We start from the raw sequence: 17897 nt of genomic DNA on the forward strand, positions 1-17897 counted from the left end.
CAATAACATTGTAGTTACTCCACAATACTAAACTAATTGACAGAGTGAATAGAAGGAAGCATGTACAGAGTACAAATATTCCAAAACATGCATCCTGTTTGCAACAAGGCTCTAAAAGTAATACGATATAAAGTGTTACGTTTGAGGCAAATCCAAACAAACACATTACAGAGTATCACTCTACATATTTTCAAGCATAGTGGTGGTTGCATCATGTTATGGGTATGCTTGTAATCTTTAAGGACTGGGGAGTTTTTCAGGATTTAAAAAAAAAAATGTAAAAGAGCAAAAAAATCATGTTTTTCTTAAAGGCACTGTATCCTTGCCATTCATAAATCACACAATGTAGTTATGTCTATTATATCGCATCGGGACAAGTAACCTAAAGATCTCCTTTGTATTTTCCATATGAAGTCCAATAGAAGTGAGTGACTCGTCAGTAGCCTACCAGATCGGTAAGAGAGCTGTTCATTTGGCTTTTTGGCGATTATCAGCAGATAAATGACTAGCAAAAAATGAAATGAAGATGGTGAATCTTCCTCACTGCAGGAAAAACAGGTAGGCTAGTGGAGAGAGAGCCTCACTGTGGTCCAAAATATGATAAAAGAAAACAGATTGAATTGTTTTAAAAGCTAATGATACTTAGATGATATTTTCCAAGATATTGCTATAGGACTACTGATTTAATCAAAGTGTCGACAATGGTGTAGTCAACTGCTGCTTTCTGTGTAGCATGGCCCACGTACAACACCTGCTTCATTCTTCAATCATCCCTGTATTGCAAATAACTGATCAAATGTATATTAAAAGGAAGCTCAAAGCCTGTGGAAGTCAGCAGACTCTCTATGGATTCTTTAAAGGCCCAGTGCAGTCAAAATGAAGTTTGTCTGTGTTTTATATCATATTGTACAACAGCTGATGAAACTAACACTGTAAAAGTGTGAAACATTTTGATCTGTAATTTTCTTATAGTTGCTGGTAGAAAATATAATCTACACAGGACCTTTTAATCAGATAGCTTGCATGGGCGGGAGTTTTATCTTTCCATGGTGACATCACCATGCGGTAAATTGGTTAACAGACCAATTACAAAGGCAGTTCCAAACATCTCTGGCAATAACAGCTAGTTTTCTGTTTTTCTCCCATTTTTTAATATTACAGTAAGGTACTTAATTTTTACTGAGAAATTATTTGATATTGATAGAAAAATGGCTGCATTAGACCGTTAAGAAGAAATCTGTGGGTCATATTTTTTTTTATTCACAAAAGAGAGTTGCGACACTTAAATTCAGTCATTTAACTGATGTCGTTCTCTCTGTTCCCTTAACACATGTGGACCCAGAACTGAATTGAGCATCTGTTCTGTTTGATTTTAGAGACCCATTTTGTCATTTGAAAAAGTGGCCTTCAACACAATTTGTTTGATTTTAAATGTAACCTTTTTCCAATCTGCGAGGTAAACTCAATAAAGTATTCAATCATTTCACAGAGTATTTTGGATGGAATCAAGGGCCACCAAAATAGAGCTTGTTCGGCAAAATTGATTAACCCAGGGGGACTCTGGCTGGCTACTTATTCTATTTGGCTGGCTAGCCCATATGCTTGTGTAAATGTAAACAAACACTATACAGTCTCAAATATGTTGATGTCATGGATGGTCAGTCTTTACATCCTTAGCCCTGTCTATGAATTTGAAGTGGTTACATTCCTCCAGCCCCAACCCTCATTACTTTACCAAAACAGTGGTGGGGCCTCTGCTTCGTTATTGTTTGAACTGCAGATTGCCCCTTGAAAAGATCATAAAGCTCATGATGGTTGATCTAGGACTTACTAGATATCCCCACCTTTCTGAAGAGGAGAAAATGCATCTGGAGAACAACGTTAAAGCAAAAGCTCAACTTCAGCTCCGTCTAAATAACTCGTAAATCAGCATTACATCAGTGTGAGAAAAATCACTCACGAGTGGCAGGAGAGGAAATGGTTTTGCAGGGGGGAAAAACACAATATAATGTCTCTCCGCTGTATGACAGACTGAGGCACGTTGTTCAACAGACTAGTGTGTGTGTGTGTCCGACGAAAAGCGTCAGAGCACATCAGGGTCCCCGGTCTGAATCAGTCTGTGTGACGCTGTCGTAGCCACGGCAACTGTCTCAACAGGGCCGCTTGCATCCGTTTTATTTTGACTGCTGCCATGGAGACTGGTGACGCTCCCAGACAGAATGGTTGGAGGAGGAGAGGAGGGAGAGAAGGGGAAGAGGGAATGCCTGGCAAGAACGTCACGAGGCTTGACACTTTCAGGATGCATCCCAAATGGCACTCTGTCCACTATAGTGAACTCCTTTTGACCAGAGCCCTATGGGCCATGATCAAAAGTAGTGCACTATTAAGGGAATAGTATTTATACCATGTCTGAAGGATGAATCCAGTTAGACTAAAGAAGCTTTCGGAGATTTGTCCACTGATAAAGTTCACCTGAATGTTTCACAGCTGTTGTCTGAAAGCCTATGAGTCTGTTTGGCTCTGGACACTAACCTGAATCCATTTAATACCAGGATATATTTCATAGGTCTGGAGGAGATTGTCTATGTCAATTTAGTACTCTGTTTAATCTAGATCTGATGTGTTGGATAACTTGTTAAATGTACCACTAAGCTGTTTTATGTAGAAGTGTAGTTCATATTTTACCTGTTACGGGAAAGGAACAACAACTCAAAAGGAGTTTGAGAAAATGGCAATGAAATGTAAATGTTCACCACATTCACCATAACGGCTCTGTTCCATTCTCCCTCTGATGTAGCCAGATCAGAGGAGTAGGTTTACTAACTTGTACACGACCCCGTGAAAAGATCAGGAAGAACTACTGGCTTTATCTGCCCAGTCCTATTGCTTATACACCTATCCAATCCTCTCAGATCCACAATCGTGACTAGGGGTTAGGGGCTAGGAGAAGGGATTAGGATTAGGAGCTAGGGGCTCGGTGTAAGGACTAGGGGTTAGGGGTCAGAGGCTACAGGGAAGAAGAGTAGGAGCTAGAGGTTAGTGCCTAGTGAGTTAAGGTTAGGAGCTAGGGGTTAGGGATTAAGTCCTGTGCGGTCCAACCCTCCCCTGCATTTGCAGAGTAACTTTCCCGGCCTCGCTGTTGGTGTAACTGTGGGGCAGCATGCCGTTGTGCTCTGTGTCCGGCTGGCTCCCGATGTGGACCCCAGGTTGGCCCAGGCACCCATACTCCTGGCCTCCATAGGCCCTGGTACTGATGCTGGCCTGACTGGCTTGTCCTATGGAGCATGTCCTTCACCATCTTTACCGCGTGATGGCTGCATTACCTGGTACAGACAGACAGACAGACAGACAGATCACTGATGCACAGCACTATAACTTTTCTTTGAAAAGAATCCCCAACCTTTAAATACTTTAGCCACCTCTGTTTTGTATGATTCAAACGTGAACGCGGTCAGAGAACCAAAATGGAACGCCATAATTGGAGGAACACTGCAGAGAGAGAGAGAGAGAACATTGTATAACATACTGGAAATATGAAGGGGAAAAAATCTGGCCTCATTTCAAGAACATTACCTAATAGTATGTCTCATTCCAAGTCTGTGTCCCAAATGGCACCCTATGGGCTCTGGTAGTGAACTATGTAGTGAACTATGTAGGGAATAGGGTGCTTCCATTTTGGATGCAGCCAAGTCTGGCCAAGGACAACACAGCTCAACACCACGTTATGTTCCAAGTACAACAATGACTAACCCAAACACACTGCCTCAGATATTTACATCACCAAACACACACACAGCCAGCCTGCCCTGAGCCACTCAAGTACAAGACCCTGGACAGATTAAGCAGGTGTGTTGGCGCAGGGCTGGATCAAAGACCTGCATAGACAGTAGCTCCCTTGGAGGTGTGTTGGCTAGCCTGTTGTACTGTATCTGTGTTAGTGGGTACCTTGAAGAGAAAGAAGGTGTAGAGTAGAGTCCCATCTCCTCCCAAACAGATGATCCGGTCAATACAGTTAGAGATGTCATCTTAACCTGGATAGGAAACAAACACACACAGGTCAGGGGGGCTGGGATTCAGTATAACTTTATTTATTATGTAACCTTATACACATGTTTACTGGAACTGTTTTGCTGGAAAGGAATGGATCTGACATACAGAGTAGCTTCTGTGTGTGTGTGTGTGTGTGTGTGTGTGTGTGTGTGTGTGTGTGTGTGTGTGTGTGTGTGTGTGTGTGTGTGTGTGTGTGTGTGTGTGTGTGTGTGTGTGTGTGTGTGTGTGTGTGGATTCTGAGCGGACTGGTTTCTCATCACATGTAGCTCTCTCAGAGTGTGCATGGAGTACAGCAGGCATGTTGGAGCAGACTGGAGGATCAGGAGTCATCTGTCCCTCAGGACTCAATGTGAAGGCTTATATGAATGTGTGTGAGTGTGCGTGTTCGTTCAGACCCAGTCTAGCAGAAACGCAGACCCTCTGCAACTCTGAATCGTTGTCTCCTGTTCGTGAGGTACCAACCTATAGGACACTACTACCCAATCACAGCCCTGTCCTCAACTCTTATCTTACCTCCTGATACTCAGACAGTTATGTAAGGATTCAATGCCAAATGATCCAACTAAAATATCAACAAAGACAGAGGGGGAAACAGAGTCAGTGTGTACTGTACATGAACTTCCCACCAAGGACTTACATGACTGAGGTTGGGTTAGGAAGAATGCAGGCGTTTGGCTCCGAAGTGAGTGGCAGGGTATGGTCCATGGAGAAAGTCAGCTCTCTTGAAGAAGATGGCAATTAAAATAGTCAGACAGACACAGAAAATCAATCAGTCAGTCAGTCAAACAGACAGTGTCGCTTACTCCTAATCACACCTCTAAAAGGCAGTAAGTACTGTGGCTATGGAATGACTGACTGGTTGCCTGCATCTAAGCAGTACTATGGGCTATATGGCAGCATTATTGTCCCAGTAGTGGTGTGACAGACAGTAACTAAAATACTTCTGTCCCAGGCTATCTGCATCTCTCAGACCCATAATTATTAGGGGAGATCTCCGCCGTCGAAGACCGAGATGGCTCGGAGTGTTCCTGTTGGCCGGGAAACCTGCCTTGCTCTCAGTCGGGCAGCAGCAAGTGTGTGATGGCGTTGTGACCTCTTTCCCTCCTGCCGTCCCTTAGGTGACTTCCTGTGTTTGGAGGACCTGGATGGTTCTGGAGGAGTGGAGATTCTCTCTGGTGTTGCGGAGGAACATGATAACTCCTGGCTTTCCTCCCTGTCCTCCATCCTAAAGGAACACACTTGAAATGACTCCCTGGGATTGAAACTATAGATATCATTGGTTGGTTAACCAGATATAGTGCAGTAGAGTGACTTGTGTCACAATGTAGCTAGCTAACAACACCATGTAAATTGAGGCTACAGGGCAACCTAATCATAGTGGGCAAGCAATGAGGTGGGCAGAGCCATGCACAAATAGTGAGATCCTATTGGCGCGTTCTAGAGAACGCCTACCCGCCATCGCAGGATCCTTCTGAGCCTGTGTAGGGACCTGATTAAAATAGAAAGGCAGGCTGATTTAGTTTAATTAACATTTCATTACTGATAGTTTGTATGGATTTTTTTTAAATACTTTTTTTACCCCGCATTTTTTGGGGGGTCCTTATTATCCACCTGTACAATAGGTGGCGGAATGCAGATATAATTGTTGCGAACGCCATTATACCAAAGAAGAAGAAGCAGAAGAGACCGCCTATTCTCTGTGAGGTGCGTGTTCAATAACTAAATTCGCCATTGAACTCCTAAACAACGGATTTTTTGGAAACTTTGCCAAAATGGTACCGCAGTCCACTCTGTTTGTTACTGATTCTAGTTCTGGAAACAGAAAACTGTATGGAGATCAAATGTTTAATCGATGAGAAAATTTGCAGAATGTCCGTCAAAATCTCCCTCCATCGACTGGGCTTCCTCTCATCACCATATTTGGTAGTGAGTGGAAACGACAACCAGATGATTCACATTTATACATCCGGTGAAATATCTGGCTCATTGTGCCATCTGTGGCTAGACAGCTGACCTAGTTAGGTAATTAGCCAGGTATGCTAGCTAGCTACCTTTAGTTGCTTAGCAGCTCTCCTTACGATAGTGTCAGCTTGATACCCAAGCAACATTTTTTTACAATGCTAATTGTTTGTGGTTTTAGCTAGTTACTCGCTAAACATTACAATATCAGTCATTGGATATCAGTTGACAGAATCAAAACAAAATTACGTGTGCATGCGCAATGCGTGTGCATGCGCAATGGTGAGCAGACCCCAGACCTCACAACCATAAAGGGCAATAGGTTCTATAACTGATTCAAGTATTTTTAGCCAGATCCTAATTGGTATGTCGAATTTTATGTTCCTTTTGATGGTATATAATACCCTTCTTGCCTTGTCTCTCAGATCGTTCACAGCTTTGTGGAGGTTACCTGTGGCGCTGATGTTTAGGCCAAGGTATGTATAGTTTTTTGTGTGCTCTAGGGCAACGGTGTCTAGATGGAATTTATATTTGTGGTCCTGGCGACTGGACCTTTTTTGGAACACCATTATTTTGGTCTTACTGAGATTTACTGTCAGGGCCCAGGTCTGGCAGAAGATCTAGGTGCTGCTGTAGGCCCTCCTTGGTTGGTGACAGAAGCACCAGATCATCAGCAAACAGTTGACCTCAGAGTCTATTAGGGTGAGGCCGGGTGCTGCAGACTGTTCTAGTGCCCTCGCCAATTCGTTGATATATATGTTGAAGAGGGTGGGGCTTAAGCTGCAACCCTGTCTCACCCCACGGCCCTGTGGGAAGAAATGTGTGTGTTCTTTGCCTATTTTAACCGCACACTTGTTGTTTGTGTACATGGATTTTATAATGTCGAATGTTTTTCCCCCAACAACACTTTCCATCCATTTGTATGGCAGACCCTCATGCCAAATTGAGTCAAAGACTTTTTTGAAATCAACAAAGCATGAGAAGACTGCCTTTGTTTTGATTTGTTTGTTTGTCAATTAGGGTGTGCAGGGTGAATACGTGTTCTGTCGTACGATAATTTGGTAAAAAGACAATTTGACATTTGCTCAATACATTGTTTTCAGTGAGGAAATGTACAAGTCTGCTGTTAATGATAATGCAGAGGATTTTCCCAAGGTTGCTGTGGACGCATATCCCACGGTAGTTATTGGGGTCAAATTTGTCTCCACTTTTGTGGATTGGGGTGATCAGTCCTTGGTTCCAAATATTGGGGAAGATGCCAGACTTAAGGATGATGTTAAAGAGTTTAAGTATATCCAATTGGAATTTGTTGTCTGTTAATTTGATCATTTCATTGAGGATACCATCAACACCACATGCCTTTTTGGGTTGGAGGGTTTTTATTTTGTCCTGTAGCTCATTCAAGGTAATTGAAGAATCCAGTGGGGTCTGGTAGTCTTTAATAGATAAGATTTGTATTTGATCATGTATATGTTTTTGCTGTTTGTTCTTTGTTATAGAGCCAAAAAGATTGGGGAAGTGGTTTACCCATACATTTCCATTTTGGATAGATGATTCTTCTGTTGTTTGTTTAGTGTTTTCCAATTTTCCCAGAAGTGGTTAGAGTCTATGGATTCTTCCTCTCTCTAACAGTGGTTCACAACTAGCAGTAGGCTACTAGGACCCCCGGGGGTACTTGGGCTATTCACAGGGGAAGACTTATGAGACCATAGGATAACTGGTCAACTGCACATGAGGAGAGGGGGTACTTCAGGGGTAACCCGGCCAGAGCAAAATTCAGTCGGGAACCACTGCTCTAACATAAGCATTCTGTGTAACCTACCATTTAGTACTTTCAACAGACTATTGCCCATTGAGTAGCTTATGTTATCTCCCTATTTTTAAGTTTAGACTGAAAACACATGAACATTTGAATCCTGAGTCAGCCATTTAAATGTGGTGGGAAGTGAGCTGCCAACAAGAGGGTTTCTGGCATCAGTACCCACGATGCACTTCATCCATAAATCTGCTCTGCTCCTGGCTTCCAACCCCTCGGACAATATACAATTGACTATTCATGTTTTTCTACCCTTTGACAACGGGACCTGTGATACACACCTGTGACAGCAATATGTGTCTACTGTCTATAGATCTTCCCGCTCTATTGATAAACCTGCTGTGTGAACAAACACCCTATGTGCTTATGTTTTCTTTTTGGTACTTACGTATATCACTGTCCAACCTATGGACAAACAGGTCACGTACACTGTAAGATGCTTGATGTCAACCTTGACTACATTGCCTTTTATTCCCAACGCTCGTATGGGAACCACAAGAGACTCACAGCTACACGGTAGGTCTACATTACACATCGGCCAAAGGTGCATTGAGAATATCACTTCTACTAAGTTGAAGTGTTTGTTCACCCAACAGGCTACAACAGTGCCATATATTTAGAGAGTTCGGACAACTTTGAGAATTTAGAATGCTGATCGCATAAAAGACATTCAGTTGCTTGATATTCCCCATGTTATGTTAATGGGGAGCTAACACAGCTGCCATATTTCATGTAAATGCATCAGAACACAGAAACCTCAAAGCTGTCCCAACTCTCTAAATATTATGGCTCTGGGCTACAGGTGTAGTGTATGATTTACATCCTTTTCTACATTGTCATTCATTGTGGTAATTTAAATATGAATGTTTGATGAACAATGAGGTAGCCAACATATATTTGAATAAATCTATCATAGTATGCTAATTGACATGTTCTGTATTTGACCCACTGGAAAAACAGCTTGTGATGAAGCTATTCAAGCAAACTGACATCACAAAACATGCAATACAACTGGTCCCACGACCGCATCCTCTGGCCTGTGGAGGTTCTGACTGGGCTAGACCACTACTGGACCACCAACAACCTGGGTCATGTTCCCGGTCCGACTGAGACCACTTCGCTCTGGGGTGAAGTTAGAGATTTAGGATCAGCTTCCCGGGCTCCCCCAAATCCTGACCGTAACCATTAGTGGGCAAAATACTAAACTCACCCAGCATCTCCATCTAGGGGCAACTTCACCCTACACCATGAGGACTCCATGCTGGGATCTAAAGATCGTGTTCTTAGCGTCTGTCTCTCTGCTGTGGATTGTGGCTCTGCTCTATGTGTTCCTGGTGTCTGGGGTCATTGTAGTGCTGGGGAACCAGTCTTCTCCCCAGCTGCATCAGTGCTGGGTGTTCACTAGCGCTCGTACCTCAGTTGGCCGAAGTGCTGCTACTGACTGTGGCCTGTGCAGTGCTGTACGTTCATAGCCACACAGGGTCTCCTATGGGTATCCACAGGGGTGGAAGAATGCTCACATGGATTCATCCTCCATTTTGGAGTCACACCGGCAGGCAGTGACTCCAGTAGAGGTGTTTCGCCAGGTGTTGTGGATTTTCCTCAGACTGGGCTCTGTTCCTGGTGTTCCTGCCTGTGTCTGGTCTTCCAAGTCGGGATCCCTGAATACCTGGGGCTGAACGTTCCCTGGTTCTGTTCGCTCAACAGCTTCATTCTTGGAGTTGTGTCGTGTGTACGCTGGCCGGCTAGCATTTCAGCTAGCTCAGGGCTCAGTGACTACTGACAGACCTACTGCACCTAAGCACACATGCTGCGCTGGAGGAGCTACACTTGTCCCCTAATGCTTAAAGCCACACTGAGCTGTAATGCATTAAGGGCCACTCTGTAAGTCCAGTGACAAGACATACACAATGGAGTCCATATACTGTAGGTCCTTTGTTTTTTTGTCATTATCAGGCAAGAGAGCTGTACAAAATCTTAACAGGGTATTTATAAGTCACACTCTTAGTCTTGACTTGTAAGACTATGTAGTCTCTCATGAAAGATTAAATATTACACAACGGAAGGTTTGGTTTGGTTCTGGGACCCGAGAATAAAAATAAGACCGGCTGGTCAGTTGTCATTCTCATGTTAACTTTAACATGAACACACAAAAATATCTGCATATTCACATTCACGTAGTTCTGTCTACTTGATGTGTAGGCCATTGTTGTATTTTGGATAATGATGCATACAATGTAACGAGTTAATTTTATGATGTACAGTTATGTTTTTTTGTACTCTAGTTATAGTATTTGTATATACTTTGACTGGCTGATGTACAGCTAATTGCCTATGAGCGATAATAACGATGTCCTATTCTACTTTAAACTATCAGTGATAGTCTACAACACACATCAGTCTCGACTCCCGAAGAAAAGAAGATTCACGACACCCATTGTGACACTACAGAACTTTACTTGAATGTGATCCAAGTTCATTGTTTACACAGTGTATATTTACAAGATCTGAAATAAGGGCGGGAAAAAGAAAAAAAAACACTGAACACGAGATATACAACTGAGGTATTAGCTAAAAGCAAGTACAGGTATGTCGTCATCGTTTACTAGTAAATATCAATGATGATCAACGGTTAAAAGATGCAGTGTCCTCTGCTTAAAAAACATTTTATATCACAACATGAGGTAGGAGAACAGTGTCTCGTTTCATGCAACAACAAAAAAAAAAAAATCAATCACTCAATCGTTGTTGGCAACATGGTATGCAATGGTCATACATAGACACTCACTGCCATACAGGTTTCTGAATAAAAAAAAGCCATAAAAAGATAACAGTTCTTCTTTAAACTATGATTTGTCAGGTGTAGCCTACTAACTTTAAACTCAAAACATGGCGTGTTTATCCCAGGCATACATCATATTAAGAACCATTTTGTGAAATCATTAACCAGGTGGGACCTAGCTAGGACGAGGTGTAATGTCCTGGCCAGGTCCCACGCTTGTAAATAAGAAGGGTGTTTATAAATAAATATTTTGACTACAAAGCATAAATGCAAACAATTGATCTAGCTTTATTTCACCGATCCAAAATCCAACTTGTTGCCATTGTTAAAGAGCGCCACTTCTACACTTCCTCGCCTTCTTCGTTAAAAGGGATAGTTCAGCCATTTTATATATCTAAAAATGTAAAATTGCTGAACTATCCTTTTATGTCTGGGAACAATCCATTGGGGATGCATGTAAAAAGAAATATATATATCATGGAAATGATAGTTACTGTTTAGCTGTGCTTCTGAAGCAAGGCCAGGACCAAGCCTAATGGTAATGATCTAGTTAGTAGTGAGTTGGGCAAATTGCACCCCTCTAAAAACATATTTTTTAAAAACTCTGTACAAAGCACATCTGTCTTAGGCTTGTGTCCTAAATGGCACCCTATTCCCTATATAGTGCACTACTTTTGACCATGGCCCGTAGGGCCCCGGAACAAAAAGTTGCTTACGGTGTAGGGAACAGGGAGCCTTTTGGGACACAATATTAGTTCTCATAACAATGCGAATGCAAGAGGGCCCAGCCCGCTGTGTTATATAGTATTTTTTTGGACTTCTTTTAATCCATTGTATCTATCATATCATTATTATGGCATTTAACTAAAGTCAGTATAGAGCGCCCTCTTGAATATAAAATTCAATTTACACCCGACAGAAAATAAAATACATAAATACATTAGATACCCCAGAACGATTGTTAAAAAACAAAATGCAGTAGACTGTAGAGATAGGTAATTATGGTGATAATAACAAACCGAATACTGATTTATCTTGTGATGTAAACACAATGCCGTTAAAGACTCTATACCCCGAAGAGGACAATTGTCTCTGTGTGTTTGGACAAAAATGAGGACAACCACAGTGCTACTTGAGAATAAGCCTCTCCCTTTTTCATAGCTACTGTGCTTCGGTCACTTTCAAATCGATGGCATACAGTCAAGTCAGACACAAATACATGCGCTCGGACACAAACTCGACACACACTTCTCGCTCATCTTTGCAAAATCTAATGAGGCTACATTTGTATGGTGTGATTAGGTAGTTGGACTTTAGTACAATTTAGCCTTCTAAAGCCAGAAGTATATTTCAACGGTCAAACTAGCTCAGATGCCCTCAGTAATTGTGTCTCCTTGCTAGTAGTGAGACAGGTCAACAACGTGTACGTTGGAGACACTGGTTGCATCCCAAATGGCACCATATTCCCTATATAGTGCACTACAAAATTGGGAATAGGGTGCCATTTAGGACAGGACCCTTTTTTTAATTTTTTATTTTTTATTTTACAAAAACGTATCAATTGAGTGGCTCAGCGAGAAGTAAGAAATCATTCACCTAACAAAATTAATTAGGGTATCGATCCACTCGTTATATGCAAACTTTAGTTTTGTTTCAAGTTCTTAAAAAAAAAAAAATTATAAACAAATGTTCGGTGCATTTTCAAATTGTCTGGGATGAGGGTTTAGCGCACAAAAAGGGAAGGTATTAAGGGAGAAAGATTACACATCAGTCTATCAAGGTAAAATCATCCACAAAAGAAACCAAATGAAAGCAATCAGTTCTGGGGAAGTACTGTAACAATGCTCTTTCTTTCCTATTCAACTCTGACCTCTGTCAGGTGGTCACATCGGAACACCATGCATTTATACTCCCAACAGCAAGTTTACATCCTTTAAAAAGGTGCAATATGATATCGTCGTACACAGCAGAGTGACAAATTCAAATCTGCCACTATTGGTTAGTCCCAATGTAGGCATGGCTCAATTTCTTTTAAAAGAGCCAAGTGTCAATCTTGAATTAGGTTGTTGATAATGTGTGAACAGGAAGTCACTCAGCTGCGTATTGTCATATTGCTGCGTGTCCCTTTAACAGGGTAAACAACAAGTTACGTGAATCTTTGAAGAATTCAGAGTTAACAAAAACATCAGGGCTGTTTAGAGCTTCAGGCCTGGTCCAGTTAATATTATAATAACCTTTAAAAGATCATCCCATAACACAGTAAATATATTAAATGACTAATGTATGTACAAAGTGAATATAAATCTTTAGTTAATACATTAAATATATTTTTATTTCTTTATTTTGTTTACAATTTCCAAGAAAGGTTTATGTGGAACAATGGTCGGTAGAGAGCATACATTTGCAGTATGGATCGGATATTTCTGCATGCGAGTGAACTTCACGTCACACACCAAGCGTGTTAGTTTCATTGTTGTTTTTTCTCCTCGTGAAAATAACTTTTTGTAGCTTAGTTGAAACTCGATTACAAAATAAGACCTACTATACTTTAGTACTCTGGCAGAGCATTGAGTATGTTGTAGGGAATTCTCTTTAGAGATCTGCATTGAACGGTTGAGCACAGTGGAATGTCTATCAACTTGCATGTACAGCAGATGCATAAAAAAGCAGCTTGGGAGTTAAAGCCAAGGCCAATACCTCTTTTAAACAACTATTTACACGCTGCCTGGCTCTGAGTCGGCCTGGGAGGCTATAAAAGAAAGACTGTCTGGAAACTAGACAAAACCCCTGTTCTGTGTGTGTGTACGTTTGTGGGAGGGAGAGATGGCGATGTGTGTGTGTATATATATGTGTGTGTGTGTGTGTGTGTGTGTGTGGCAGAGAGAGGGGCTCCTGTACCAGCTCCCCGGGGGCAAGAGAGAGAGAGGACACCCAGACTATAGAAACTGCCCCAATTCTGACAGGACAAAAGAGGCTCCTCTCTCCTCCTCATCACCCGCTCCCGGCCCACCCAGCCCGAGAGAGAGAGGGCATCAGCCCCCTGCACTACCTCAATCCCCTTTTTTTTCTCCACGCTTGACTGTCTCTCTCCCACTCCTCTCTTCCCCCGCCTCCATTTCTCTCTCCGCTTGGCTGTACCTCACTCCCTGCATCCTGGTCTTTCCCGCCTCCCTCTCGGGATCGGTTTGTTCAGTGAGTTGGAATAACGCGGAGGGGAAAGAGGGAGCAGGGGCCTGGATCCAAGGCAGCAGCCAGCCCACACCACACTGTCCATCTGCACTAATTCCTTTCACCTGTGACCCACATTCCACCAAGCAGACAGCTAGGTTCTGCTGCTCTCACGAGAAGGAGAGATGAGAGGATGGCAAACACACCAACTGCTGCCAACAGGGAAATCAAAACTAAAAACAGGACAGATTTCCACAAGGAAATTTGGTATGTGTATGTGTATGTGTGTGTGACATGTCCTATCAAAACAGACCGAGCCAGACTAGTTCAGGGGTTTGTTGTTGTTCCAGACCACAACAACCTCAGCAGTCCTCAGTCGCATCACTCATACGTCTTTACATCTTAATATCACATCAGCATTTTCAGTAGGCTTAACAATGACGACCGCAAATGCTCTGTACAATAACGTTTTCATTTGTTTTACACATTTAGAACTTTTGTCTTCTTTCCATGAATAGGTATGAGTACAAAAACAAACAAAGGTGAAATGAAAATGTCTGTCAATGCAGTCTCCTGCTGGGTGTGGCTGGTAGCTGGTCCAGAATGGCTGGGCTAGGTGTATGTACAGAGATTGAGAGCACCCACACGGGCACCATCTTGGCTCCAGTTGGCGTGCAAGGTAGTAGTAGAAAGAGCGACTGAGCGCTAGTGTAACCACAGTTCAGAACAGAGTCGAGGGGTGCAAGGAGAGAACTGTCTTTCTGTCTGACTGACTTCCCGGTCTCTATGGGGGCGACAAAACAGCAAGTCCAAGATCCAAGGAAGGAGGGAGGGATGGAGGAAAGGGTCCTAAAAACATCCAACTCCTATCTGTCTGCCAAGCAGTCATTAGTTTGTTCAGTAAAACTATAAATTAAAACAAACATATACTTCCCAAAATGTAAATACTGTTTAAGGATAGGGGGTGTGAAAAAAATTAAAATAAAAAAACTACATAAAAAAACTCATTTGATGTGATATTAAATAAAAACCAACGACAGTTCCTTTTCCAAAGAAGTAAAAATGAGGGGGGGGACGAGGAAGGAAACGCGTGAGACAGAGTGGAGAGAAGCAGCCTTGGGGACAGAGTACTCTGTCTGTCTGTCTAGGGCTGCTGTCTCTGCCAGCAGGGGGTGAGGGATGAGGGAGTGAGTTGGAGGAACAAAACGGGGGGGGTTTGGGGGGGGTTGAGAGACGAACGGAAAAGGGGAGTTTCGTGAGGGATTACTTCTGAGCGTGGCCGTTCTGCTGCTCGAGGCCTGCGATGTGCCCCTCTGTGTGGGGTGTTTGTGTGGAGGGGGTGGGGGGTGAAGAGGGGCTCCCTGTAGCAATTGTGGTGGCCGAGGAAGACGAGGAAGAAGCCGTCTGGTCCATCTGGTGTTTGAGCTGAGAGATGATTCTCTCCAGCTTCTCCCGGGCGTCCCGCTCCCTCTTCAACTCCTCCTGGAGCTCCTCCCTGTCAGCCTCCGCACTGTCCAACCTCCCACGCAGCTCTGCCAGCTAAAGAGGAGGAGGGAGGGAGGAAGAAAGAAAGAAAGAAAGAAAGAAAGAAAGAAAGAAAGAAAGAAAGAAAGAAAGAAAGAAAGAAAGAAAGAAAGAAAGAAAGAAAGAAAGAAAGAAAGAAAGAAAGAAAGAAAGAAAGAAAGAGGAGAGATGAGGTCAGGTTAGTCTGAACTGTCTGAACAGCACACAGACACTCACACACTCGGACACACACACACACACACACACAGCCAGACAGTCTGAGCCAGACACCGAGGCTGAAGGAGACAGCAGGACAGGAGGGGTTTGTGTGTGTGTGTGTGTGTGTGTGTGTGTGTGTGTGTGTGTGTGTGTGTGTGTGTGTGTGTGTGTGTGTGTGTGTGTGTGTGTGTGTGTGTTACATTCCTCCCGGAGCTGAGCCCAGCAGCACTATCTGAAAATAAAGCTCTGTACTGGAAACCCAAACAAAGACCCAGTGTCCTCTACACACCACAAACACCACTACAGCGTCACAAACAGATATGAGTATATTTTCCCAGAATGACTAAGTGCTGTGTTGTCTGAGGTCAAGCAGGATGTGGTGGTGTGTGTGTGTGTATCTCCAGTGCCTACCTGGTTGGCGTAGTGTGCCTCCTGGTGTGTGTGTATGTTGTTGTCACACACACACCTCTGCTGTCGCAGCTGTTCCAGCCTGTGCTCCAGCTCCCTCTGTTCCTCCCTCACCTGCCCCAGCCTCTGAGTGTGCTCAGTGTGGACCGCCTCCAGTTCACTCTGCAGCTCACGCTGCTCTGCAGACAACTGCTGCAGCCTGGCTGCCTCGCCTCCACGCAGCGCCTCCAACTCCTAGAGACGGAGGACGGGATGGTCAGTTACATAGCTCTAAATTACACCATATTACACACACATCTTGGTTATTTGGTCTTGAATCAGGAGTGTTAGTGCTGGAACTAAGAAGACCTGAGGAGTCCCTGATGAATAGATTGAGAAATGTTGTTTTATGCCATTGACTCTCTGGCTAAATCTGTTTCAATGGGTGGAGTAGACAACCTCTAGTTGTCTCACTGTGTGTCTCGTGTCTCACCATCTCTAGATGCAGCTGTTTGTGCAGGGTGGAGTGCAGTTTCTCCTGCTGTCTGCTGTAAATCTGAACGATCTCCACTACAATCCTGTCCTTGTCGTCCTCACAGCCTGAGGACAGAACATCTTTACTCCCCAGCGCCGCTACCGATGACGCTACCGCCACAGTCGCCGCGGCTCCCGCTACAGCAGAATAACTCTTGTTGCCGGGGCTGGTCTCCATGGAAACTGGCTGCTGGCGCTCCCGGTCGGCAGCGGAAACGACGCGCTGCTGAGACTTGGTCTCGTCAACTACAGGAGAGGCGTGGAGATCTGAGGAGGGAGAAGGGGGGGGAGAAAGAAGGAGAAGAAGAAGAAGAGAGGGAAGTTGAGAGATGGAAGCAGTACATCCACCTACACAGCATGGTCAACCCACACACATGCATGTGCGACACAGATATATGGACAAATACACACATCCTCCCACACAGCTGGAGAAGAACCATTCACCTAACAACCCGATACCACATAGTCACCCACACAAATGGTCCCTCATGCACACGCACTTCCAGGACTGAATCCCCAATGGCACCCCTATTCCCTTTATAGTGCGCTACTTTTGACCCATAGACTTTTGTCCCATAGAGCTCTGGTCAAAAGTAGTGCAATCGGGTGACATTTGGGACGTGACCTGGGACTTTAACGCACTAATGTATTCATATGTGTGTGACAGGAGGGTGCAGCAGCATGGCTGAGTCATCCATGTGTGTGTGTGTGTGGCTGTGTGTGTGTGTGGCTGTGTGTGTGTGTGGCTGTGTGTGTGTGTGTGTGTGTGTGTGTGTGTGTGTGTGTGTGTGTGTGTGTGTGTGTGTGTGTGTGTGTGTGTGTGTGTGTGTGTGTGTGTGTGTGTGTGTGTGTGTGTGTGTGTGTGTGTGTGTGTGTTTCCGTGTGTGGTACTGACCCATAGCAGTGTCGCCGTGGCTGTGGGCCAGTCTCCTGCTGTAGTGGTGTTTGAGCAGCACCCCCAGTACCTCAGGGCTGACCTCCGGCTGACCCCTCAGAGACACGTTAGGAGCCACCATCTTATCATATGTATACAGGAAGTGACTAAGAAGAGAGAGAAAGAGAGGGAGAGAGTAGACGTTATCAACTGTATATACAGGTACAGAGTTACAGAGAGACACATGCTGACCGTTATTCTACGTATACCACTTGTGCATTTTTGGCATCCAAGTTGCACTAAAATGGTAAAAATGGATATACATCAGTTATGGAAACACTCTCTTTAAAGCTGCAATATGTCGCTTTCTGAGAAGCCACGCTGCTTCTCAACACGCTGCTTCTTAACCTGGAAGTCATCCAATGTGTCGGAGAAAACACTGTTCGACCCCCCCCCGGCCAAACCCTCCCCTAACCCGGACGGCGCTGGACCAAATTGTGCTCCGTCCTATGAGGCTCCCGGTCACGGCCCCAGGACTCAGCACTGCAGTGCCTTAGCCCGCTACGGCACTCGGTAGGCCCAAAACGATTCGAATTTTAGCAACC

The 17897-nt window shown here is 43.9% G+C and overlaps 2 protein-coding genes across 2 annotated transcripts in view; one reads left to right on the plus strand and one right to left on the minus strand.

The window, feature by feature from the left end:
• The first annotated feature begins 9072 nt into the window (after window positions 1-9072).
• On the plus strand, window positions 9073-9666 carry gpr160 (G protein-coupled receptor 160). Its single transcript, XM_055884207.1, is given in 4 exon segments — window positions 9073-9239; window positions 9241-9456; window positions 9458-9575; window positions 9577-9666. Coding segments are annotated over 4 exon segments (591 nt in total).
• A 596-nt stretch (window positions 9667-10262) lies between these two features.
• The window catches only part of skila (SKI-like proto-oncogene a), a 33598-nt gene continuing 25963 nt past the window's right edge, over window positions 10263-17897 (minus strand). The window contains exons 5-8 of the mRNA XM_055884159.1: window positions 17314-17459; window positions 16378-16685; window positions 15909-16139; window positions 10263-15314 (exon numbers count right to left, since the gene is read on the minus strand). Of these exons, the coding sequence (XP_055740134.1) occupies window positions 15039-15314; window positions 15909-16139; window positions 16378-16685; window positions 17314-17459 (961 nt within the window). The 3' untranslated portion in view covers window positions 10263-15038. The remainder of the gene's footprint in view (window positions 15315-15908; window positions 16140-16377; window positions 16686-17313; window positions 17460-17897) is intronic.

The sequence above is a fragment of the Salvelinus fontinalis genome, chromosome 26, assembly GCF_029448725.1.
Source record: "Salvelinus fontinalis isolate EN_2023a chromosome 26, ASM2944872v1, whole genome shotgun sequence".
NCBI lineage: Eukaryota > Metazoa > Chordata > Actinopteri > Salmoniformes > Salmonidae > Salvelinus > Salvelinus fontinalis.